Source organism: Nerophis ophidion, linkage group LG01 (genome assembly GCF_033978795.1).
Source record: "Nerophis ophidion isolate RoL-2023_Sa linkage group LG01, RoL_Noph_v1.0, whole genome shotgun sequence".
Taxonomy (NCBI): Eukaryota; Metazoa; Chordata; class Actinopteri; order Syngnathiformes; family Syngnathidae; genus Nerophis; species Nerophis ophidion.
Window position 1 is genome coordinate 18,623,843 of NC_084611.1, and position 26,480 is coordinate 18,650,322.

The 26,480-nt window shown below is 37.5% G+C and overlaps 1 protein-coding gene across 6 annotated transcripts in view; it reads right to left on the reverse strand.

Moving 5' to 3' along the window:
* The window catches only part of trpm3 (transient receptor potential cation channel, subfamily M, member 3), a 400,472-nt gene that overhangs the window by 18,759 nt on the left and 355,233 nt on the right, over positions 1-26,480 (reverse strand). For 2 of the 6 annotated variants that reach the window (XM_061897779.1, XM_061897770.1), the window contains exons 20-22: positions 16,463-16,714; positions 10,250-10,424; positions 4,595-4,723 (exon numbers count right to left, since the gene is read on the reverse strand). In XM_061897779.1, the coding sequence (XP_061753763.1) occupies positions 4,595-4,723; positions 10,250-10,424; positions 16,463-16,714 (556 nt within the window). The remainder of the gene's footprint in view (positions 1-4,594; positions 4,724-10,249; positions 10,425-16,462; positions 16,715-26,480) is intronic. The other 4 variants (XM_061897816.1, XM_061897806.1, XM_061897785.1 and 1 more) reach the window with 3 other exon arrangements.

Here is a 26,480-nt window from a genome sequence, read left to right on the forward strand (position 1 = left end):
TTTTATAAGTGGGACCCATTTGGATCCCCAATATTTTTAGTGGGCTTGTAAATAAATAATAAATTAATTATAATCAATGTTGTTTACATTATTGACCTATTTAAAGTTCCAATTACTTCTCATCAGTGTCCTACTTTCAAATATTTTTTGGGGGGGAAAAATTGCACACTTAGTAAAAAAAAAAAGGTTTTTGACGGAACATTAAAGACATAAATAAAATAAAGAAATAAAAAACATAATTAAAAAAAAAAAACATTTAATCAACGGATGGAGCAGAAGTTGATCAAGTGGTTTAAGCTTTGAAAGTAAAAAAAAAGAAAAAGTACTGTATGATTTTTTTGTAAAACTGTCATTGCTCAAAAAATAATGTTTAATTAAATTCAATGCTGTTATGACTTATTGACATATTTAAGAACTTCATATTCCTTTTTAAACTATTTTTTGGGGTAAATATTGTACATTTTGTGTTTTTCCCGGTAAAAAAGTTTTTAAAAAAAAGGGTATTAATCATTAAAAAAAAAAAAAAAAAAAGTTTAACTTTTTATTGACAGTTAGATCTGAAGTAGATCCACAGATTTAAGCCTTGAATAAAAATAATTTAAAAAAAGATTTATATAAAAACATTTTTGGACTGAGACCCTTCCGGATGCCTCGGACCAAACTTGAGGGGAGCCCTAAAGCTAAAAAAATAATAAAAAAACATCAACATGGCCACCGCTTGTTTTCATTTTTCAGGGTGCAGCCCCCAGTGGAAAAAGTTTGGACACCCCTGACGTAACTGATATATATATAGCAAACAAACAAGCAGCATATATTGTATGCTTCTGGATGGGACGTGGGAACAAAGAAAAACAATCACGTATCAACATGGTGATCCAATATATTTAAACATATTCCCAATGTTTGAAATATATCTGGGCTATAGCGTGGCCATAGCGTCACTCAATGGCTGCTTTCCCAATGTATTTAAGATACATTTGATGTTTTTTTTCCATCCGTGATGGTTCAGTTGCTGTTGATCGTCAGCCGTTTGTTTGCCTTCTCCGATTCATACTGAATTCATGCCCGCCATATTGTTCAATTGATCACACATTGCAGCCCAAAGACAGAGAACTGAAGTAAGTTTCTACTTTTAGAATTTTGGTTTGGCTCCAAAATTAAAAAATAATAATAAAAAAAAAAGGTTTCATTCGAGAATTCTGACAACTGAACCACGTGAAAAAAAACAAACTGCAGATGAAGACAGGCGGCGGATCATGATGCATTTCAATGCTGATTCTTAAGGCCGACTTATGCTGTTTATGCTGGTTCATACAAAAAAAAAAAAAAAGGGGAGATGTGTTGACATGGCAATGGCCCGCTTTCAGTAAAAGTCCTAAAGAGAAACTGCCGTATCATTCACAATCCTTATGTGAGACAAGAACACACGTTCTGACATTTTTTGTGCATTCTAAGTCGTAAAATATGGCAAGTACGAGGTGGCTAACTATCCAGCTCCTTGCAGTACTCCCTTCCGCTCATAAAACCCTCTGAAAAACATCCGAAATGCGCCATATTAACCGAGTATTAGCCGGGGAACTACTTTTTAGCATCGCCTTGCTCACAGAGAGCTACAGTGGGGCAAAAAAGTATTTAGTCAGCCACCGATTGTGCAAGGTCTCCCACTTAAAATGATGACGGAGGTCTGTCATTTTCATCATAGGTACACTTCCACTATGAGAGACAGAATAAGAAAAAAAAATCCAGGAATTCACATTGTAGAAATTTTAAAGAATTTATTTGTAAATTATGGTGGAAAATAAGTATTTGGTCAACCGTTCAAAGCTCTCACTGATGGAAGGAGGTTTTGGCTCAAAATCTCACGATACATGGCCCCATTCATTCTTTCCTTAACACGGATCAATCGTCCTGTCCCCTTAGCAGAGAAACAGCCCCAAAGCATGATGTTTCCACCCCCATGCTTCACAGTAGGTATGGTGTTCTTGGGATGCAACTCAGTATTCTTCTTCCTCCAAACACGACGAGTTGAGTTCATACCAAAATGTTCTATTTTTGGTTTCATCTGACCACATGACATTCTCCCACTCCTCTGCTGTATCATCCATGTATCCATTTTGGTATAAATTCAACTCGTCATGTTTGGAGGAAGAAATTATCTTCCAAAATGTGTTTGTCGTTGTTTAGTGTGGTTTCACTATATGGCACATGTTTAGTGTGACATGTATGGCTGTTGAATAAGTATGCCCTTCATTCACCTGTGTGCAGTATGTTTAAAGTCTAACTGATTGTGTAATTAGTTCATTATCGGAAACAATGACGTTTTGGTTAAGCTTTGTTAATTATAGACAATATCAATAGTGACTTTTGTACTATGCAAAACGGATCAAACTTGCCACTAATTTAAGCACAACAAAATTGATTATTCAAAAATTATTTTAAAGATTAAAAGTTGCCATGAAGCAACCACAGGGTCGGTTCCTATGCCCAGGAGTGTCCAAGTGTGTTTCTGTATAGTCCGGGGGTCGGCAACCCGTGGCTCTTTACCGCCGCCCTAGTGGCTCTCTGGAGCTTTTTCAAAAATGTATGAAAAATGAAAAAAAATGAAGGAAAAAAAACATATATTTTTTTTTAATATGGTTTCCGCAGGAGGACAAACATGACACAAACCTCCCTAATTGCTATAAAGCACACTGTTTACATTTAACATGCTTCACTGATTCAAATATTTGGCAAGCGCCGTTTTGTCCTACTAATTTCGGCGGTCCTTGAACGCACCGTGGTTTGTTTACATGTACAACTTTCTCCGACTTTCTAGGGCGTATTTTATGCCACTTTTTTTCTGTCACATTTCGTCCACTAAACTTTTAACATTGTGAGAGAATGCGCAAAGGTGAGTTTTGTTGATGTTATTGACTTGTGTGGAGTGCTAATCAGACATATTTGGTGCCTGCATGACTGCAAGCTAATTGATGCTAACATGCTATTTAGGCTAGCTGTATGTACATATTGCATCATTATGCCTCATTTGTAGCTATATTTGAGCTCATTTAATTTCCTTTAAGTCCTCTAAACCCTTGTACTATATGAAACAATTACATTGATTATGTTGTGTGTCATTTTGACCCGTACTGCGTAAAGCAGGGGTAGGGAACCTATGGCTCTAGAGCAAGATGTGGCTCTTTTGATGACTGCATCTGGCTCTCAGATAAATCTTAGCTGACATTGCTTAACATGGTAAGTAATAAATAATTCCGCTGGTAATCACAGTGTCAAAAATAACGTTCAAAATATAAGACATTTAATCCATTCATCCGGTTTCTACCACACCTGTTCAAGAAGGCGCATTTATCTATTGTTGGTTAGCTTCAGAATAACAATGTTATTAAAAATAATAAGAGACTTATTGTACTCTAAAAAAGTTGGTCTTACTTAAAAATGCACGCATTTAGTCGTATTCAGTATTAAAAAAATATATTTTATGGCTCTCACGGAAATACTTTAAAAAATATTTGGCTTGTAAGGCTCTCTCAGCTAAAAAGGTTCCCGACCCCTGGTGCAAATGCACTCAAGAAAACTGGTTAAACCAATAACAACTTAATTTTAGGTATATAAACATTTAGAAAAGTGTCATACAATACATTTTTGATTCCAATTGTATTATGTTAAGGCTCAATTTGACCCATTTCAGTTTTTGTGTTGATCAAAGTACTGGTTATCCTGAAATTTGGTGACTTTTCCTCATTTAGGGTCATGAACTGGTGAGTAAAATTTGGACACTTTGATGTGTAGTGGAATGTCTGTGCAGAGTTTGTATACAAAGATGATGTTGCGGGTCATTTTCGCCAAGACGCTTAAATGTGGGTAAATAGCTGTTCAGATCCAAAATTACCATGTCTCTTTGATGTACTTTTGTACATCAAAGAGACAGATTTGTACAGATTTGTTTTTGTATATTTTGTCCAATATGGCTCTTTCAACATTTTGGGTTGCCGACCCCTGGTATAGTATCTTCAGTGGTGATATAAAATACGGTATCTTGAGAGGTAAAGTCGGACTAAGTAGGACATCACTAAAGGCCTAGGTGAGAAACGCTTGGCCTGCCACTGCTTTCATTGTTAGCTGACTTTTGCTAACATTTATTTACGATTTAGAATGCATACATTTTTATTTTTTTTAAAGATTGTGAATGATAGACAAAATTACCCCCCACCCCCCAAATAAAAGTGCAGCCCAACTTTAAAGCGAGGCTTCTAAAATGGCACGAAGAAACTATCACAAGTTGCAGCTTTGATAGTTCCCCGTGATATGGAAACGAAACACAGCCGTGACGCTTTATTTTGAAAACGTTACGCCGTCAAGGCCACTTTGCGGACAGGAAGCGGCCTTTTTGCCAGGCTACAGGCGGGGGTCCCGGGCACAGTTTTTACGCGACCGCAGCGCCGAAAAACCAAGCAAAGCGCAGCCCGGAGCATGCACACTTTACTCTAGTGGCCTCTAGTGGAGCAAGTGGGCATGGCACGGCGGTCAAGTGAGGATGGTGAAGCAGGGATGCGGGGTCATAAAGAGGTGACACGTCCATATCAAGTGGATTTACTGGGATTCTGACTGCACTGGCCACTGTGGGTTGGACAGTTACTACGCCAGGTTCCGTACGTTCGCAAGTAATTTTCGACCAGCCAGATTTTCTCATTCAGCCTTTGCTGTAACTTCCTAATACGCATATCTGAAACACAGAATGAAAACATTATTTCAGATCTCTTCTCTTTGGGCCACTCCTCCCGTGAAAATGACAACCACACACATATAGTACACAAACATTTGATAACACCTTTTTTTTTTTTTTTTTAAAGCCCAAACTAAAACTGAAATGAAAGACTGATGTAACTTGACAAAAAAGAAAAAGAAAAAAGAAAAAAAAAGAAACAAAAAACATCAAGTGGCTCAATTTTAAAAAATCGTATTTTTAGCATCCTAGTAGCACAGGGGTCCCAAAACTTCTTGACTCGGGGGCTGCATTGGGTTAAAAAAAATTGGCTGTGGGCCGGGCTGTTTATATATATATATATATATATATACATATATATATATATATATATATATATATATATATATATATATATATATATATATATATATATATATATATATATGTATGTGTGAGAAAAATCACATGACTACTTCATCTCTACAGAACTGTTTCATGAGGGGTTCACTCAATCGTCAGGAGAGGGATCTCCTGACAATTGAGGGAACCCCTCATGAAACAGTTCTGTAGAGATGAAGTAGTCATGTGATTTTTCCCACACATACATATATATTGCGCTCTACCATGTTATTGAGCACTATTCTCTGGATAATCTAATTAAGATATATATATATATATATATATATATATATATATATATATATATAAACATGCGCACGCATACACAAGTCTCCAAAACGAAAACAAACGAAAATATAAAAAGTGGTACTGTTTTTATAGTGTATATATATATGTGTATATATATATATATATATATATATATACACATATATATACACACACATATATATATATATATACACACATATATATACACACAAATAATGTATATATATATATATATATATATATATATATATATATATATATATATATATATATATATATATATATTTATATAAAGGCCCTGCGATGAGGTGGCAACTTGTCCAGGGTGTACCCCGCCTTCCGCCCGATTGCAGCTGAGATAGGCGCCAGCGCCCCCCGCGACCCCAAAAGGGAATAAGCGGTAGAAAATGGATGGGATGGATATATATATATATATATATATATATATATATATATATATGTATATATATATATATATATATATATATATATATATATATATATATATATATATATATATATATATATATGTATATATATATATATATATACACACAAAATCCTCGCAAACTATATGACTAAAAGAGCACACACTTGCCGCTGCGAAAATGCATTTTTCGACAATATGATTTGCCTGAGCGGCTAGGAGACACTGAGAGTAACAAGAGTAAAATGGATTACAAAGGACAGATTTAAAATAAATAAATAAATAAAATAACTAATTTATTTTTTTAACTTGGGACTTCCCGCGGGCCGTATTTTGGACGCTGGCGGGCCGTGCCCGACCTGCGGGCCGTAGTTTGGGGACCCCTGTTGTAACAGTACGCCAACATTGACTATACTATGATTTTATCGTGATATTCAGCAGTGGTTGTCTAAATTTTTTCCACCAAGTACCACCTTAGAAAAAACTGTCTCTCCGAGTACCACCATAATGACTAACTTTAAAATACAGTAGCGTAGTAGGCCTAAGTATGCGTTTAAAAACCGAGGCAGAGGTTTTATTTCACAAGCATATTTAAGTTTGAACGGCAACACTGTGTTTGAATGTTTAACTAGAAAAGGCGTGTGAATGCTCAGATACTGAAATTGAACTGAAATAGTTGAAATATCTGCTTGACTTATGAAGTTATTTATCAAATTTTATTCTCTAAAAAAATGACGATAAATGTTACGGTAAAATCTACAGTAGTTTTTACTGCAGTGAAACTCTACCACTGTTTTTTTAATGGTAACATTCTGATGATTTAGCTGTCTGTTTGTTTTTAACAGTAAAATGTACATAGTTTATTACTGTGAATGGAAAAGCGGCGCCACTTATTTTTTTTAACGATAACAATCTGGAATTTCGGTTGCCAGAATTAAAATAAAATAGTGTTACTGTTTAAATTTACAGTAAAAAAAAAAAAGTAAAAAACCTCCGTACATTTTACGGTGTAGAATTATGCTGGCTTATCATTTCTTACTAAATGTATCAATTTTTTTTTCATATGCACTGCATGAAATTGCAAAACTTTTAAACATTCATATTATTAAATACTGCAATTAATATAATAAGACCACAAAAAGTTTTGTTAAAATAAAATAAATAGTTGCAATATCTGCTTGACTTATGAAGTTATCTATCCGATTATACACTGTAAAAATGACGATACATGTTACGGTGAAATTCACGGTGGTTTTTACAGCAGTAAATTAAAAAATAAAACCCTACCACTGTTTCTTTTTTTTGTGGTAAAATTCTGTTGACTGAGCTGCCAGTTCATTTCTTTTTAACAATAAAATGTATGGTTGTTTCAACAGTGTATTACTGTGAATGGGAAAACGGTACCACAAATTTTTTCTATGATAAAAATCCAGAAGTTTGGTTGCCAGAATTAAGATGAAATAGTGTTACTGTTTACATTTACAGTAAAAAGTTGTAAAAAAAACCTCTGTAGATTTTACGGTGCAGAATTCCGTCAGTGTTTTCCGTTAAAAAAAGGAAAGTGGTCCAATTTTTCCATTTACCATAATATATTGTAAAAAAACAAAACACTGTATTTTACAGTAAAATTTGGGTGAATGAGTTGACAGTTTATTTTTGTTTTTTTTACTGTAAAATCTATAGTTTTATTTTACAGTGTACGTAAAAAGTAATAACTGTAGGAAGAAGATTCATACGGCCCATTTGTCACTGTCTACCTGACACATGAAACGTCACAACTTGGGGGTGCACTATCCACTTGATCTGCCAGATTACAGTAGAGTGTTAAATATCTTAAAATGTGTTTTGTGGCAATTCCAACTACGACCACAGCGTCAGTTGCTATGCAGAGTGGCGCTTTCTGTTGTTTTCAGCAGACTGCATTGCATAAAGTTAAAGCTATCAAAGATTGTCACACACACTCTTGGTGTGGCGAAATTATTCTCTGCATTTGACCAATCCCCCTTGATCACCCCCTGGGAGGTGAGGGGAGCAGTGGGCAGCAGCGGTGCCGCGCCCGGGAATCATTTTTGGTGATTTAACCCCCAATTCCAACCCTTGATGCTAAGCGCCAAGCAGGGAGGTAATGAGTCCTATTTTTATAGTCTTTGGTATGACTCTGCCGGGGTTTGAACACCCAACCTACCAATCTCAGGGCGGACACTCTAACCGCTAGGCCACTGAGTAGGTTTAATAATGCTACCACCTTTTTTTTTTTAGGTAAAAAACTACAAAAAAAAGTGCTCAGATGCCAGAATATAAAAACAAAAAAATGGTGTTACTTTTTTCCATTTACAGTAATATGTTGTAAAAACCACCGTACATTTTACAACACATTTCTGGTGGCTTAACTGCTATTTTTTTGCCGTTAAAAAACAGTGGTATAAAGTTTTTATTTACCGTTATATACTGTATTGTAAAAAACAAAAAACTAAAACACAAGAGAATATTACAGTAAAATTCTGGTGACTGAGTTACTATTTTTTTTTACTGCAAAATCTACATTTTTTTTTTTAAAGTATACTTAAAAATATTAACAGTAAGAATAGAACTCATATGGCCCCCATGAAATGTATTTAGCAGACAGATGGCAGTAATGTTAAATATATATCTTAAAATATGTGGCAATTCCAACTATGACCACAGCATCAGTTGACTATGTAGAGTGGCGCTTTCAGGCATTTTCAGCAGACTGCATTGCATTATCTTTCTCTCACCCAAGATCCCCAAAAAAAGGCATCACATTTTTTACAGTAAAAAACGGGAAGCTCAGTTGCTAGAATAAAAAACAAACAAACAGTGGTAGTGTTTTTTCATGTACAGTAATATGTAGTATATTTTACAGTAACATTTTGGTGGCTTAATTCCCATTTAAAAAACAGTGGTACATTTTTTAAAAATACTTTGATAAATTATTTTAAAAAATATTGTATTTTACAGTAAAATTCTAGTGGCTAGACTGCCATTTTTTTCCATTTGAAAACATTTAATAAAACATTTTAATAAATATACAGTGTTTTTTTTTACAGTAAAATTTGGATGACAAAAATATACAGGTTGTTTTTACAGTGTATGTAATAAAATATTAAGAGAAGGGGATTTATGTGGGCCCCATTTGTCCAGGTTTGCCTATTATCTACACCACTTGTATAAATATATACCTATTATTTAAACCACTGGTAGAAATAATTACCTCTTATTTACACCACTGGTATGAATAGTTACTTATTATTTACACCACTGGTAGAATTAATTACCTATTATTTAACCCACTGGTAGAAATAATTACTTATTATTTACTCCACTGGTATGAATAATTACCTATTATTTGCACCACTGGTAGAAATAATTACCTTTTATTTAACCCACTGGTAGAGATACTTACCTCTAATTTATACCATTGGTAGAAATAATTACCTATTATTTACACCACTGCTATGAATAATTACCTATTATTTATACCACTGGTAGAATTAATTACCTACTATTTACACCACTGGTAGGAATAATTACTTATTATTTACACCACTGGTATGAATAATTACCCATTATTTACACCACTGGTAGAAGTAATTACCTATTATTTACACCACTGGTAGAAATAATTACCTATTATTTATACCACTGGTAGAATTAATTACCCATTATTTACACCACTGGTAGAAATAATTACCTATTATTTATACCACTGGTAGAATCAATTACTCATTATTTACACCACTGGTAGAAATAATTACTTATTATTTACACCACTGGTAGAAATAATTACCTATTATTTTTACCACTGGTAGAATTAATTACCTATTTTTTACACCACTTGTATGAATAATTACGTATTATTTCCACAACTGGTATGAATAACTACCTATTATTTACACAACTGGTATGAATAATTACCTATTATTTACACCACTGGTAGAAATAATTAACTATTATTTACACCACTGGTAGAAACAATTACCTATTATTTTTACCACTGGTAGAATTAATTACCTATTATTTAACCCACTGGTAGAAATACTTACCTATAATTTATACCACTGGTAGAAATAATTACTTATTATTTACACCACTGGTAGAAATAATTACATATTATTTTTACCACTGGTAGAATTAATTACCTTTTATTTAACCCACTGGTAGAAATAATTACCTATAATCTATACCACTGGTATGAATAATTACCTATTATTTACACCACTAATATGAATAATTACCTATTATTTATACCACTGGTAGAATTAATTACCTATTATTTAACCCACTGTTATAAATAATTCCTTATTATTTACCCAACTGGCCTATATGGATTCCCTGTGAATAACGCATCACGCCCACCGTCCGTGCGCCAACAATACATTTCCAACAATTCCGATACAACTTCAACGGCTGTTGTCCCCTGGACTTACGATCAATCTGGTCCGCAAAGACTTCTCCGTAGATCATCCAGTAAGGCATGAAGAAGATGTTCCTTGCCAGCATCCAAGATGGATCTTCATTGGGGTTGAGGATGGCCTGCCGGGCCACCCCGAAGCTCATGAGCACCACCAACATGATGATGACAAAGTACATCATGTCGATCATCTGACAGAAGGGTGAAGAGGGGAGTTAGCGGAGGAAGACAATCGCTCGAGTAGAGATGAGAGTCATTGTTGAACCAAGCATCATCAAAAACTACAGCCTGAGGACCAAATCCAGTGGATGACAACAGTCCAACACGGTCGTACTAACCATCCTGTTGTATCAAGGATCTTTGAATAGCTTTTCTGCTGCAGATCCTTAAAACCAGCATAAAGATCTTAGCCTATAGTTTATTTTGACGTACGGCATAGTGTGACGACAACCATAGAACCGTGAATTTTTGCAACGAGGGATGGGTGCCAGGTCTGTCACTTTTTTGGCACCAATCGAATTCCGCTAGACGACTCACGCGAAATCCAACGGTGCCGTGTTACGGTACCTGGGTTGCACATGACGTCGACTCTTCGCATTTCGGCACTTGCCGGACAAATCATCAGCACTGAGAGCCGACTCGGCCAAACTACCTTGAAGGAATGAGGCAATAGAATAGAATGAGGCAAAGAAAAAAATTGACCCAAAACCCCCCCCCCCCAACGTAAGTAAAGCAAGGCTCCACTTTTCCACAAATGTGCTAGCTTGATGCTAATATCCATTGGCTTTGCCATTGACATGCTACTGATTAGCATTAGCGACTTCAATCAATCAATCAATGTTTATTTATATAGCCCTAAATCACTAGTGTCTCAAAGGGCTGCACACGCCACAACGTCATCCGCAAATCAGCGCCCACAAAAGGGCAAAGAAAAACTCACAGCCCAGTGGGACGTCGATGAGAATGACTAGGAGAAACCTTGGAGAGGACTGCAAATGTGTTAATGAAATGAAATTTGTTAATGAAAACTACTAAGATGCACGCTACAATTAAACAACTGGTGCATTTATATATATATATATATATATATATATATATATATATTTTTTTTTATTTTTTATTTTTTATTTTTTATTTTTTATTTTTATTTTTTATTTTATTTTATTTTTTTATTTATTTTTATTTTTTATTTTTTATTTTTTGTTGTTTTTTTATTGATGCTTTTATTTATTAATAATTTATAAACAAGCACAAGCACTTTAAAAAAAAATACGTGATAATGCCTTTTATACTGTATTTTGTTTGTTTTATGTACTGTATGTGATTGTAATGTCTACTCAGAAGTTGGAGCTTGCAATATTTAATTTGTCTTGCTCTGTATATTGTACAGTATTTTGTATTTCTATAGTGTTTTGTATATTGTACAGGATTGCTTATTTTTATTCGATTGTAGTCTGTTTATTTTAATTGTTAGTTTTTCCTTTATTACCCCTTGGGCCCGTATTTGTTCCCACTACCGCACCTTAAATTGGAGTCCTTAATCTCATTATATGCAAATATAATGACAATAAAGTCCATTCTATTCTATTCTATTCTATTCTAAAGTTTGACGATGGTAAGAGCAATACCTATAGTATTAACACTTTGTAGGACGCAACAGACCAACACTTGCAACTGCATTTGCAACTTTGTGTCATACCTGTGAATGATACATGTATTATAAATACAAGAAGATATAACAAATGGACAGTAGTTATTACAATCAGCCCATGTTTAAAGTTGAAAATAAAAATGAGATGATCAATATCATATTATAAAAAACAATTAATATTCAGTAACACACACACAAGTTCCGAAAATTGGTACGAGCTACCGTATCGGTATGTATGTGAATGGTATCCATCCCCCGTTGCAACACAGTGGTACGTATCGGAAGCGCGACGCCACGGTTTACGAGGACTGCACACAGGAAGCTAACAGCGAGTCGAAAAGAGTTGCGGTTGCTCACTCAGGAAAACACTGCCCTCTAGCGTTTTGGAGGAGAACTGAGAGTCCCGCCTAAGCCCTCTGAAAGGAGAGCTGTGAACAAATCAAGACAAGACGTACGCCGCGTGACGCAAGGGCACAATTCAGCCTGAGGCCATGTCCACACGAACAAAGATACTATAGGTATACTTTTGAATGTGTTTTGGCCTCTTGAAGTTTTGAAAACAAAGACCAGGGTGAACATTTTCGAAACTCTGTCCTCGGCGTGTGGACGGCTTAAAGGGGAACATTATCACTAGACATATGTAAGCGTCAATATATACCTTGATGTTGCAGAAAAAAGACCATATATTTTTTTTAACCGATTTCCGTACTCTAAATGTGTGAATTTTGGCGAGTTAAACGCCTTTCTATTATTCGCACTCGGAGCGATGACGTCACAAAGGTAGTCAATCCGCCATATTCTCAAACACATTACAAACACCAAGTCAAATCAGCTCTGTTATTTTCCGTTTTTTCGACAGTTTTCCGTACCTTGGAGACATCATGCCTCGTCGGTGTGTTGTCGGAGGGTGTGACAACACGATCAGGGAGGGATTCAAGTTGTCTTACGTGGAATGTGCATCGATTAGCACGACATGCTATTTTGGCTAGCTGTATGTACATTTGTAGCTATATTTGCATCCAGCCTTTCCCTCCACCCACATTTAATGCCAAACCAACACTTACCAATCGACTGATTTAAGTTGCTCCAGTGTGGCAAGATGCGAAAGTCCCGATCGTTTGGTCTGCACATTTTACCGGCGATGCTAAGGCAGACATGGCACAGAGATGTATGGATATCCTGCAGATGCATTTCCGACGATAAAGTCAACGAAATCACAAAGGTGAGTTTTGTTGATGCGCCACACATTTTCGATAGGAGACAGGTCTGGACTGCAGGCGGGCCAGGAAAGTACCCGCACTCTTCTTTTACGAAGCCACGCTGTTGTAATTAGCAAATCATTGCATTCCGTTTATATTTACATCCAACACAATTTCCCAACTCATATGGAAATGGGGTTTGTATGAAAGATAAATGGATTCTTCTAAAATGTAGTCGGTGCGGCTTATATACGGTCCGGAACGTACGCTAATTCAAGAATGAAAAAGTCCTTCAGGAAGTTAAGAATGTATAATGACATGTTGGATTCATATTGTAAGGACAAAGTCGTCCTTAGAAAGGATGCCCTCTGTTAATCATCACAAACACTCGCTCGGTGTACAAAGTAAACATGAAGTTTGCTCTTCTACTCGTTAAAGGGGAACATTATCACAATTTCTGAAGGGTTAAAACCAATAAAAATCAGTTCCCAGTGGCTTATTTTATTTTTCAAAGTTTTTCTCAAATTTTTACCAATCACGCAATATCCCGAAAAACGGCTTCAAAGTGCCTGATTTTAACCGTCGTTATATCCACCCGTCTATTGAAGCTACCAGAGACAAACATGGCGGATAGCACAGAAAGGTATAGCATAGTAGCTCGGATTCAGACTCGGATTTCAGCGGCGCAAGTGATTCAACAGATTACGCATTTATTGAAACGGATGGTTGGAGTGTGGAGGCAGACAGCAAAAACGAAATTGAAGAAGAAACTGAAGCTATTAAGCCATATCACGACAGACAGCGGCAATGAGGACGAATTCGGCGATCGCCTTCTAACCAACGATTGCATCTTTTGACCACTGGTGCAACTTGAATCCGTTGATTGGTATGTGTTTGTCTGGCATTAAATGTGTGTGGAGGGAAAGGCTGGATGCAAATATAGCTACAAATGAGGTATAATGATGCAATATGTATATACAGCTAGCCTAAATAGCATGTTAGCATCGATTAGCTTGCAGTCATGCCGTGACCAAATATGTCTGATTAGCACATAAGTCAACAACATCAACAAAACTCACCTTTGTGATTTCGTTGACTTTATCGTTGGAAATGCATCTGCTTTGAGTGTCGCAGGATATCCACACATCTCTTTGCTATCTCTGTCGTAGCATTGCTGTCGTCGGTAAAGTGTCTATAACATGGTGTCAAACTCTGGCCCGCGGGTCAAATTGGCCCACCGTACAATTTCATTTGGCCCTTGAGGCAATATCAAATTAACATTACAGCAGGCAGGACCGCTGGTACTATAAAGGCACTGCCTTTAGCGTTGTCTACAATATGTTGTCACGTCCGCTTTTACTCCATACAAACAGTGTGCCGGCCAAGTCACATGATATATGCGACTTGTACACACACTTAAGTGAATGCCTCGCATACTTGCTCAACAGCCATACAGGTCAGACCGAGGGTGGCCGTATAAACAACTTTAACACTGTTACAAAAAAGTGCCACACTGTGAACCCACACCATACAAGGATGACTAACACATTTCGGGAGAACATCCGCACCGTAACACAACATAAACACAACAGAAGAAATACCCAGAACCCCTTGCAGCACTGACTACCACCAAAACACGGCCCCCACCACCAACCCCACCCATCTCATTATTATTTTATTTTAAGATTTATTAGCCTGTGGAAAAATGTAATGTTGATATTTACCTCAGAAGGCTGCAAATAAATGGGTTGTACTTGTATAGCGCTTTTCTACCTTCAAGGTACTCAAAGCGCTTTGACACTACTTCCACATTTACCCATTCACACACACATTCACACACTGATGGAGGGAGCTGCCATGCAAGGCGCCAACCAGCACCCATCAGGAGCAAGGGTGAAGTGTCTTGCTCAGGACACAACGGACGTGACGAGGTTGATACTAGGTGGGATTTGAACCAGGGACCCTCGGGTTGCGCACGGCCACTCTCCCACTGCGCCACGCCGTCCCTAGAAAAGAGGCATTAAATGTTTTATTTAAATTGTATTTATTTGACCATTTATTCATTTTTTGAATGTGGATTTTGCACTACTAAGTTGTATAATTATTGCTGGTTCCATATTCAGTGTTCAAGCAAATTTAGTGTAGCAAACTGAGCAATAATTACCAATTTATTCATGCACTTTCTCTTGTTACTTCAAGGCTCGAATGTTTGATTCATTAATTATTATTTTATTTTCAAATGTATTATTAGCCTGTGGACAAAGTTTATTTTGATATTTACCTCAGAAGGCTGCAAATAGAAAAGAGACACTCAAATTTTATTTGATATGCCATTGATATTTTTTAAATATTATTATTATTATTTGAAACTGGATTTTGCGTGTCACTATAAAGTTATATAAGCCTTGCTTGTTCAATATTCAATGTAAAACTTGTTTGGGTCCCTATTAAAAGGTTCATTTGTTCAACCCTTGGCCCGCGGCTTTGTTCAGTTAAAAATTTTGGCCCAGTCTGTATGTGAGTTTGACACCCCTGGTCTGGAACAAACTAGAGACTTTCACATCTTTTGGCCACTGTTGCAACTTGAATCCGTCCCTGATCGTGTTGTTACACCCTCCGACAACACACCGACGAGGTATAATGTCTCCAAGGTACGGAAAACAGTCGAAAAAACGGAAAATAACAGCTGATTTGACTTGGTATGTGTAATGTGTTTGAGAAAATGTTGGATTGCTTCATGTTGTGACGTCACGGGTGAAAGGTCATTGCTCCGACAGCGAACAATTGAAAGGCGTTTAAATTGCCAAATTCACCCTTTTAGAATTCGGAAATCGGTTAAAAAAACTTTTTTCTTCAACATCAAGGTATATATTGACGCTTACATAGGTCTGCTGATAATGTTCCCCTTTAATCGGACTGGACCATGACAGACATGAGGAGCACAATGCTTCCTGGGGTCTGCCTTTTCCACAAAGCCATCCTACTCTCTGGGTCTAAAAACCCATCTGGCGTGTCGGGTTAATTATGGCTTCATCAAGCACCTCATTTGTATTTGTGCATCTGTTGTATCAATGTCCTCTGAGCTGCTTCACTGAAGCTTTCCGGGCAACAGCCTGACGGAAAACATGCCAATCAGCTGACAAAGTCATCACCTACGAATCCCAACCTCTAATTACCCGTTCTGTGATCAGCTTGTGGGCTCGGTAATCGCCTTAAAAGACAAGCAAACATCCCACACTTGCAGCTTTGGTCAAGCTCTAATTGGAAAAGTGTGTTCCAGGTACCTCGAACACGCCGCACGAACCAAAAACCTAGTCCCGGTGAGCCCGCGAGAACCGTTTACTGTAAAGAAGAAGACGGTGCCCCAGCCACATCTCACCATCTTGCCAATCATCATGACATAGGGCCCCAGGTACTTGTTGACACCAAAGATGTCGAGCAGCCGGATGTACCAGTAGATGATGTTGACGCAATAGATGACTCGTCCATAGCTCATGAGCGGAGGCTCCTGGAGACGCAGAACCATGCCGACAGAAAATATGAGGATGGCCATGAGGTCTGTGACGTTCCAATACTCCTGAAGCCACACCTTGACCTTCTGTAACAACTTTCCCGGCTCTGACATAAGGATCTAGAGGGAGCGTTGGAGAGGAATTAGAACAGAACAGGACAAATGGGGAGGATATGGTGAGAAAAACGACAGGTCAATCTGTTATCGCAAGACCGGAATGGGATTAGGAGAGGCCACAACATTAGGTACACCTCCACAAGACTTTCTCCATCCTTTTCAAGTAAATTGTTGCTCTGTTTTTGGTCAAAACATGGGTTGTTTTACTCCGAGTGATCAATTTTTATATTTTTATTTCAAATTCTTCTCAACGATAAACTGGGAAATAATTACCAGGTAAGTCCCACTAGGACGAAAAAGTTTCAGGGAGTTTAGAGTGAATACAACTATTTAGGATTGACATTTTTTTTTTGCTCATATTTATGTATGAATTTCTGTCCTGAAAAAAATAGAGATCATATGATGTTTTAATGTTTCTTTTTTAACAAAGTGAATACATATTTGGTCTATGTAGGTTTTTTTTAGACAACATGAGTTATCGTCTATAAAGTAAAAGTTAGAGAGCTGCAGTATATTTTGTAATTACAATTTTTGGGGATTTGAGCAAAACAAGTAAAAAAGTATTTTTTTTGCAATGAAAAACAACAAATATATATTTTTATATATTATTTTATTTTATTACATCCTTCATATTCCATGTGCATCTTATATGTATAAATAAATTTACTTAAAGGTTTTTTTCAAACAATGAATGAGTTGTCCATAAAGTAAATGTTAAAGAGCTGCAGTACATTTTTTATTTATTTAATTTTTGGGGGATTTAAGCAAAAGAAGTAAATAAATATATAATAATATAAATAATATTTTTTTTTGCTATGAAAAACAAAAAAAAACTAAAAATCTTTACATAATTTGATTACATTATTTATATTCCCTGTGCAATTTTTCAACAATATATATGTATATTTGTGGAAAAAGGGGAATATAAAGGAAAAAAAAAAAAAAAAAAATATACAAATACATATATATATATATATATATATATATATATATATATATATATATATATATATATATATATAATATATATATATATATATATATATATATATATATATTTATATATGTATATTTTTATTTTATTCTTTATATCCCCCTTTTTCCCACACACACAATTTTTCCACAAATATATACATATATATGCATATTTGTGGAAAAAGGGGAATATAGCTCGGTTGGTAGAGTGGCCGTGCCAGCAACTTGAGGGTTGCAGGTTCGATTCCCGCTTGTGCCATCCTAGTTACTGCTGTTGTGTCCTTGGGCAAGACACTTTACCCACCTGCTCCCAGTGCCAACCACACTGGTTTAAATGTAACTTAGATATTGGGTGTCACTATGTAAAGCGCTTTGAGTCACTTGAGAAAAGCGCTATATAAATATAATTCACTATAATTCACTATAAAGGAAAAAAAATATATATATATATATGTATATGTATATACAGTATATATATATATATGTATATGTATATACAGCATATATATATATATATATATATATATATATATATATATATATATAGTTTTATTTTTCTCCCTTTATATTCCCCTTTTTCCACAAATATGCATATATATGTATATATTTGTGGAAAAATTGTGTGTGTATATATATACATACATACATATATATATACATATATACATATATATATATATATATATACATATATATAAATATATATATATATATATATATATATATATATATATATATATATATATATATATATATAATTGTAGGTAGACCACGTGTTTATTTACCCTCAAAAAGGCGACTAACAGCAGCAATCAACACGTGCATCGTGACATCCTGGGGCCCTTTGAGAGGAATTCTCATATTGTCTTCCCTTTTGAAATATCGAGTGTTAATTTTGGCATATTTTTTTTCAATCACCCTGTGTATATATATATATATATATATATATATATATATATATATATATACATGATTTATTCATATCCCCAGTGCAAATTTTCCACAACATTAAATGCCTTTAAAGATACAACAACATTGATCCAACACACTGTAGTGTAGTTGCAGTGAATATGAACATGAAAACTTACATTATATTCATTTAAGATAACTAGCGATTTGCACTTTTCTTGTCACCGAGTGATTAGCAGCAGTCACTGCCAGCTGGTAATTAGCACGCCAGTTGCCACCAAGTGATTAGCGCCCCTAGATTACATTAAGCAAATAGCACACTAATTACTGAATTATTTAAACATACTATTGCACAATAACAGGGTACTTTTAGAACAGTTTTCATTAAAAACATATATAAATCGAGGGTCCCCACGCTGTCTCTGGAGTGGAAAAGGTAGAGAACCCTATCCCAGAGGACTAAAAAGTACAACTAGGAATTAGTGATGGGTCAAATGAATTATGGATGTTTTATGTAACACAAGGAGTCATACCCTGTCCCCTCATGCATCGACGTGTGTGTCACTTTAAGAGGAAAAAAACACACACCATATAAATGATCGACTGCAGTGTTATTTGACAGTGTGGCGCCAAACTTCATCAATAAAGGCTTCTTTCAGCTCACACGAGACAGCTTCCACTAAATAAAGTCCAAAGAGTGACGTGCCGTGTTTGATCATAAATAAATAAGAAATAATAAAGTACTCATTAAATAGTTAAACAAGTTGTCCATCCATCCATTTCCTACCGCTTGTGCCTTTTGGGGTCGCTGGAGCCTATCTTAGCTGGATTAAGGCGGAAGGCCGTGTACACCCTGGACAAGTCGCCACCTCATCGCAGGGCCAATTTAGAGTAATTCACATAATCAGATAAAGAGGATAATCTAATTTTTCAATAATGTTTTGCAACAACTTAAATTTTTTGTTAAAACTGGATCATCTGGTGTTGTCCCAATACCAATATTTTGGTACCGGTACCAAAAGTATTTTGATACTTTTTGGTACTTTTCTAAATAAAGGGAACCACAACAAATTGCATTATGGGCTTTATTTTAACAAAAAATCTTACGGTACATTAAATTGTTTCTTATTGCAATTTTGTCCTTAAATAAAATAGTGAATGTACAAGACAACTTGTATTTTATTAGCAAGTAAGCAAACTAAGGCTCCTTAAATGCAGTAACATATTGTGTCATTTTCTATTATATTATTTTGTCAACATTATTAAGGACGAGTGGTAGAAAATTAACTATTCATCTACTTGTTAATATCTGCTTATTTTCTGTTTGAACCTGTTCTATCTACACTTCTGTTAAAATGCAATAATAATTGATTCTTCTGTTGTTTGATACTTTACATTAGTTTCGGATGATACCACAATTATGGGTATCAATCCGATACCCAGTAGTTACAGGATCATACATTGGACATAGTCAAAGTCTTCATTTATCCATGGACATATTTCCTGAGTTTATAAACATAATATGAATTTCTAAAAAACGAAAAAAGATGTTGTGATGACAAAAAAAATTGACGCATCGACTAGATACGCTATTATACTTGGTATCATTACAGTGGATGTCAGGTGGCGTTTGTTTACATTTTGACGCCGGTGAGCTTTGGTGTGTAGTGAAGCATGTTTAGCTATTCCTCGTCCTGCAGGGATGATACTTGTAAGAAACTTACATTATTTGTCACCATGGAGACGAGGATTAGAGATTTAGATGTAGCTAAAACACTGCCGACGGCGGACGTACGTTAGCCGCTAGCTAGCTGTCTTAAAGCACCTCTTCCTGAGGGTGTTTCTGTGTTATAACTTCACCTTTATCATTTGTTTTTATGCTAAAATGCCTGCATTCACCATTGTCTGTCTACACACTGTGTCTGCTTGTAAGTACTCCGTGATTGTGCGCTGCCGAACATGCTCCTCTGCTCGTAAACGGGCGGTGCACGACCGGTACTTTTCAAAAGGCAGTATAGTACCGAATATGATTCATTAGTTTACCAATACCGGTATACTATCCCGTACAACCCTAGTACATTGTTTCCATTCCATAATTTAACTCCACATACTAATATGCTAAAAGTTTTAAGTGTTATACGTGCATCCAAATGTTTTCAGTTAGATGTTTCTCCTCTTTTGTTGAGAATAATTATTGTACATTCTTGGGTAGCAGGTTATAATTTGCTTTGCACATAATTTTAGCTGTTTGGAAATTCACCAAATCATTGAATTTCAATGTTAAATAAAGTGTTTGTATATATTCTCTATTTGCAACATTATGTATAATTCTAAATCAGTGGTTCTCAAATGGAGGTATGCTTACTTGAAGGTATGCCAAGTGAGGTTTTTAAACAATATTCTTAAAATAGCAACAATTCAAAAATACTTTATAAATATATTTATTGAATAATACTTCAACAAAATATGAATGTAAGTTCATAAACTGTGAAAAGAAATGCAACAATGCAATACTCAGTGTTGACAGCTACATTTTTTGTGGACCATCCATCCATCCATCATCTTCCGCTTATCCAAGGTCGGGTTGCGGGGGCAGCAGCCCAAGCAGGGAAGCCCAGACTTCCCCATCTCAAGCCACTTCGTCTAGTTCTTCGCGGGGGATCCCGAGGCGTTCCCAGGCCAGCCGGGAGACATAGTCTTCCCAACGTGTCCTGGGTCTTCCCCGTGGCCTCCTACCAGCTGGACGTGCCCTAAACACCTCCCTAGGGAGGCGTTCGGGTGGCATCCTGACCAGACGCTCGAACCACCTCATCTGGCTCCTCTCGATGTGAAGGAGCAGCGGCTTTACGTTGAGTTCCTCCCGGATGGCAGAGCTTCTCACCCTATCTCTAAGGGAGAGCCCCGCCACTCGGCGGAGGAAACTCATTTTGGCCGCTTGTACCCGTGATCTTATCCTTTCGGTCATGACCCAAAGCTCATGACCATAGGTGAGGATGGGAACGTAGATCGACCGGTAAATTGAGAGCTTTGCCTTCCGGCTCAGCTCCTTCTTCACCACAACGGATCGATACAACGTCCGCATTACTGAAGACGCCGCACCGATCCGCCTGTCGATCTCACGATCCATTCTTCCCTCACTCGTGAACAAGACTCCTAGGTACTTGAACTCCTCCACTTGGGGCAGGGTCTCCTCCCCAACCCGGAGATGGCACTCCACCCTTTTCCGGGCGAGAACCATGGACTCGGACTTGGAGGTGCTGATTCTCATTCCGGTCGCTTCACACTCTTCTGCGAACCGATCCAGTGAGAGCTGAAGATCCCGGCCAGATGAAGCCATCAGGACCACATCATCTGCAAAAAGCAGAGACCTAATCCCGTGGCCACCAAACCGGATCCCCTCAACGCCTTGGCTGCGCCTAGAAATTCTGTCCATAAAAGTTATGAACAGAATCGGTGACAAAGGACAGCCTTGGTGGAGTCCAACCCTCACTGGAAATGTGTTCGACTTACTGCCGGCAATGCGGACCAAGCTCTGGCACTGATCGTACAGGGAACGGACCGCCACAATAAGACAGTCCGATACCCCATACTCTCTGAGCACTCCCCACAGGAGTTCCCGAGGGACACGGTCGAATGCCTTCTCCAAGTCCACAAAGCACATGTAGACTGGTTGGGCAAACTCCCATGCACCCTCAAAAACCCTGCCGAGAGTATAGAGCTGGTCCACAGTTCCACGAGCAGGACGAAAACCACACTGTTCCTCCTGAATCCGAGGTTCGACTATCCGACAAAGCCTCCTCTCCAGTACACCTGATTAAACCTTACCGGGAATGCTGAGGAGTGTGATCCCACGATAGTTGGAACACACCCTTTTTGTGGACATGTTCCATAAATATTGATATTAAAGATTTCTTTTTTTGTGAAGAAATGTTTACAATTAAGTTGATGAATCCAGATGGATCTCTATTACAATCCCCAAAGAGGGCACTTTAAGTTGATGATTACTTATATGTGTAGATATCCATCCATCATCCATCATCTTCCGCTTATCCGAGGTCGGGTCGCGGGGGCAGCAGCCTAAGCAGGGAAACCCAGACTTCCCTCTCCCCAGCCACTTCATCTAGCTCTTCCCGGGGGATCCCGAGGCGTTCCCAGGCCAGCCGGGAGACATAGTCTTCCCAACGTGTCCTGGGTCTTCCCCGTGGCCTCCTACCGGTTGGACGTGCCCTAAACACCTCCCTAGGGAGGCGTTCGGGTGGCATCCTGACCAGATGCCCGAACCACCTCATCTGGCTCCTCTCGATGTGAAGGAACAGCGGCTTTACTTTGAGTCCCTCCCGGATGGCAGAGCTTCTCACCCTATCTCTAAGGGAGAGCCCCGCCACCCGGCGGAGGAAACTCATTTCGGCCGCTTGTACCCGTGATCTTATCCTTTCGGTCATGACCCAAAGCTCATGACCATAGGTGAGGATGGGAACGTAGATCGACCGGTAAATCGAGAGGTTTGCCTTCCGGCTCAGCTCCTTCTTCACCACAACGGATCGGTACAACGTCCGCATTACTGAAGACGCCGCACCGATCCGCCTGTCGATCTCACGATCCAAAAGATGTGTAGATATCTGTATTTATAATTGAATCACTTGTTAATTTTTCAACAAGTTTTTAATTATTTTTATATCTTTTTTTTCCAAAGACCACTACAAATGAGCAATATTTTGCACTTTTATACAATTTAATAAATCAGACACTGATGACATAGTGCTGTATTTTACTTTTTTATCTCTTTTTTTTAAACCAAAAATGCTTGGCTCTGATTAGGGGGTACTTGAATAAAAAAAATGTTCACAGGGGGTACATCACTGAAAAAAAAGGTTTGAGAACCACTGCTCTAAATGATCGTATTTGTAAGATGGTTAGTGAATGACTTTTGTAGTTATTTGCCCACATTTCTGCACAATCACTCACATATGGTAACACTCGCGAGCGGTAAAGAATATAAAGTACGTAAATCAAGAACATATGTTGCTTATTAATTCATTATTGAACTATTACTTGCCCCTTTATCATGTAAATTTTTCTATTTGACATTTACAGTTCATTTGATCATCTGTTAATACACCCAAAATGTGGTTTCTTTTACCCTTTCAATATCTACTCCGTCTATTCGTGTTTGACTTTCCCTCCTACGGTTAACAAATAACATTATTTTAGTTTTACTGAGATTCAAAGACAATCTTTTGTTGAACCCATCATTTTAATTTGTTAATTTCTTCTTTTATTATTTGTAATTGCTTCTGTGTGTTCTCTCCTGAGCAAAACACAACGGGGATAGTTTGACCCTGGGACTGATTATTTCCCATTTTATTTCAAAATCTGTTTGAGTCCTGAACTTGCACTTTCAAACACGGCACCTCATTTAATATTAGAAAACACATATAAGTTGTACACCACTGCAATCCATAATAGGATTGTGTTGTATTGGGATGGTGTGCAGGTGTACCTAATGTAAAGAACAAGTGGATGTGCTTGCATTACTGCTGGACTGCCTTTAGAGGGCAGTGTGAGTTCACCTTTTGAGTTCAACGGAGCTTGACGTGACACAATGATGAGGGTTTCACATTAAAACATTACCACAAGCTGAGGCCGGATGGCCTCGCATTGTTGCCCACATTGTTCGATTTCCTCTGTACTCTGCTTTTTGTATTTTGACACCTGTCCTTGATTGCCCTTTGACCCCACTGTTCTCTTGCTTCTCCTATTTACCATGATACATTGTAGTAGATGCGTTGGTAAAGGGGAACTGCACTTTGGTGGGATTATTTTGTATCTCCTTCATAATCTTTCACATGTTGTTCTTCTTTTGTGCATTCTAAATCGCAAATAAACACTAGCAAAAGTCAGCCAACAATGCGGGTAACAGGACTCGCTTTATTCCACCGATAAAGCGCTCTGAAAACATCAGAAAACCTCCATCAACGTTTTTATACACACTATAAGTATATCCATCCATTTTCTACTGCTTGTCCCTTTTGGGGTCACGGGAGGGAGGGCGGGGGTGTTGGAGCCTATCTCAGCTGCATTCAGGTTATGTAGTATCCGTCACATTCAAAATAACATTTTATATTTACGTATTTTTGCCCATTTTAAAGAATGAGACTTGTCCTGGCTGTACACCGCCTTCGAACCGATTGTAGCTGAGATAGGCACTAGCGCCCCCCGCAACCCCCCAAGGGAATAAGCGGTAGTAAATGGATGGATGGAGAGACAACGACGACTACTTTGGGACAAATGATGTTTCAGAAACGTATATTTTTGAACCTGAATATAAGGAGGATGATCTACACGTTTTAGAAGCGGTGTGCTGAACAGATCCAGTCTTGGTGAAACACTAAGCGGCATGTAGCAATATTGCTAAGTGCTATACAAGAAGTGCAAACTATCTACGTAATAAAACAATCACTAGCGGTTACACTTTAGTATGGGGAACACATCTGCCCCATTAATTAGTTGCTTATTAACATGCAAATTAGTAACATATTGACTCTTAATTAGTCATTATTAAGCATTTATTAATGCCTAATTCTACATGGCCTTATTATACTACCAGTAAAACCTCCATCAACGTTTTTATACACACTATAAGTATATCCATCCATTTTGTACCGCTTGTCCCTTTTGGGGTCGCGGGGGGGGGGGGGGGGGGGGGGGGGGGGGGCTGGGGCCTATCTCAGCTCTATTTGGGTTATGTAGTATCCGTCACATTCAAAATAACATTTTATATTTACGTATTTTTGCCCATTTTAAACAGACAATGAGATTTCATGAGAGACCCAAAGACGACTACTGTGGGACAAATGATGTTTCAGAAACGTATATTTTTGAACCTGAATATGAGGAGGATGATCTACAGGTTTTAGAAGCGGTGTGCCAAACAGATCCAGTTTTGGTGAAACACTAAGCAGCATGTAGCAATATTGGTAAGTGCTAAACAAGAAGTGCGAACTATCGACGTAATAAAACAATCACTTGCGGTTACACTTTAGTATGGGGAACACATATGCCCCATTCATTAGTTGATTATTAACATGCAAATTAGTAACATATTGACTCGTAATTAGTCATTATTAAGCACTTATTAATGCCTAATTCTGCATGGCCTTATTATACTACCAGTAAAACCTCCATCAACGTTTTCATACACACTATAAGGATATCCATCCATTTTGCACCACTTGTCCCTTTTGGGGTTGGGGGGGGGGGGGGGGGGGAGCCTATCTCAGCTGCATTTGGGTTATGTAGTATCCGTCACATTCAAAATAACATTTTATATTTATTTATTTTTGCTCATTTTAAACAGACAATGAGACTTCATGAGAGACAACGACGCCCAGCGATGAGGTGGCGACTTGTCCAGGGTGTACGCCTCCTTCGAACCGATTGTAGCTGAGATAGGCACCAGAGCCCCCCGCGACCCCAAAGGGAATAAGCGGTAGTAAATGGATGGATGGAGAGACAACGACGAGTACTTTGGGACAAATGATGTCTCAGAAAACGTATATTTTTTAACCTGAACATAAGGAGGATGATCTACACGTTTTAGAAGACGTGTGCTGAACAGATCCAGTCTTGGTGAAACACTAAGCGGCATGTAACAATATTGCTAAGTGCTAAACAAGAAGTGCAAACTATCTACGTAATAAAACAATAACTTGCGGTTACACTTTAGTATGGGGAACACATATGCATCATTAATTAGCTGCTTATTAACATGCAAATTAGTAACATATTGACTCTTAATTAGTCATTATTAAGCAATTATTAATGGCTAAATCCGCATGGCCTTATTATACTACCAGTAAAACCTCCATCAACGTTTTTATACACA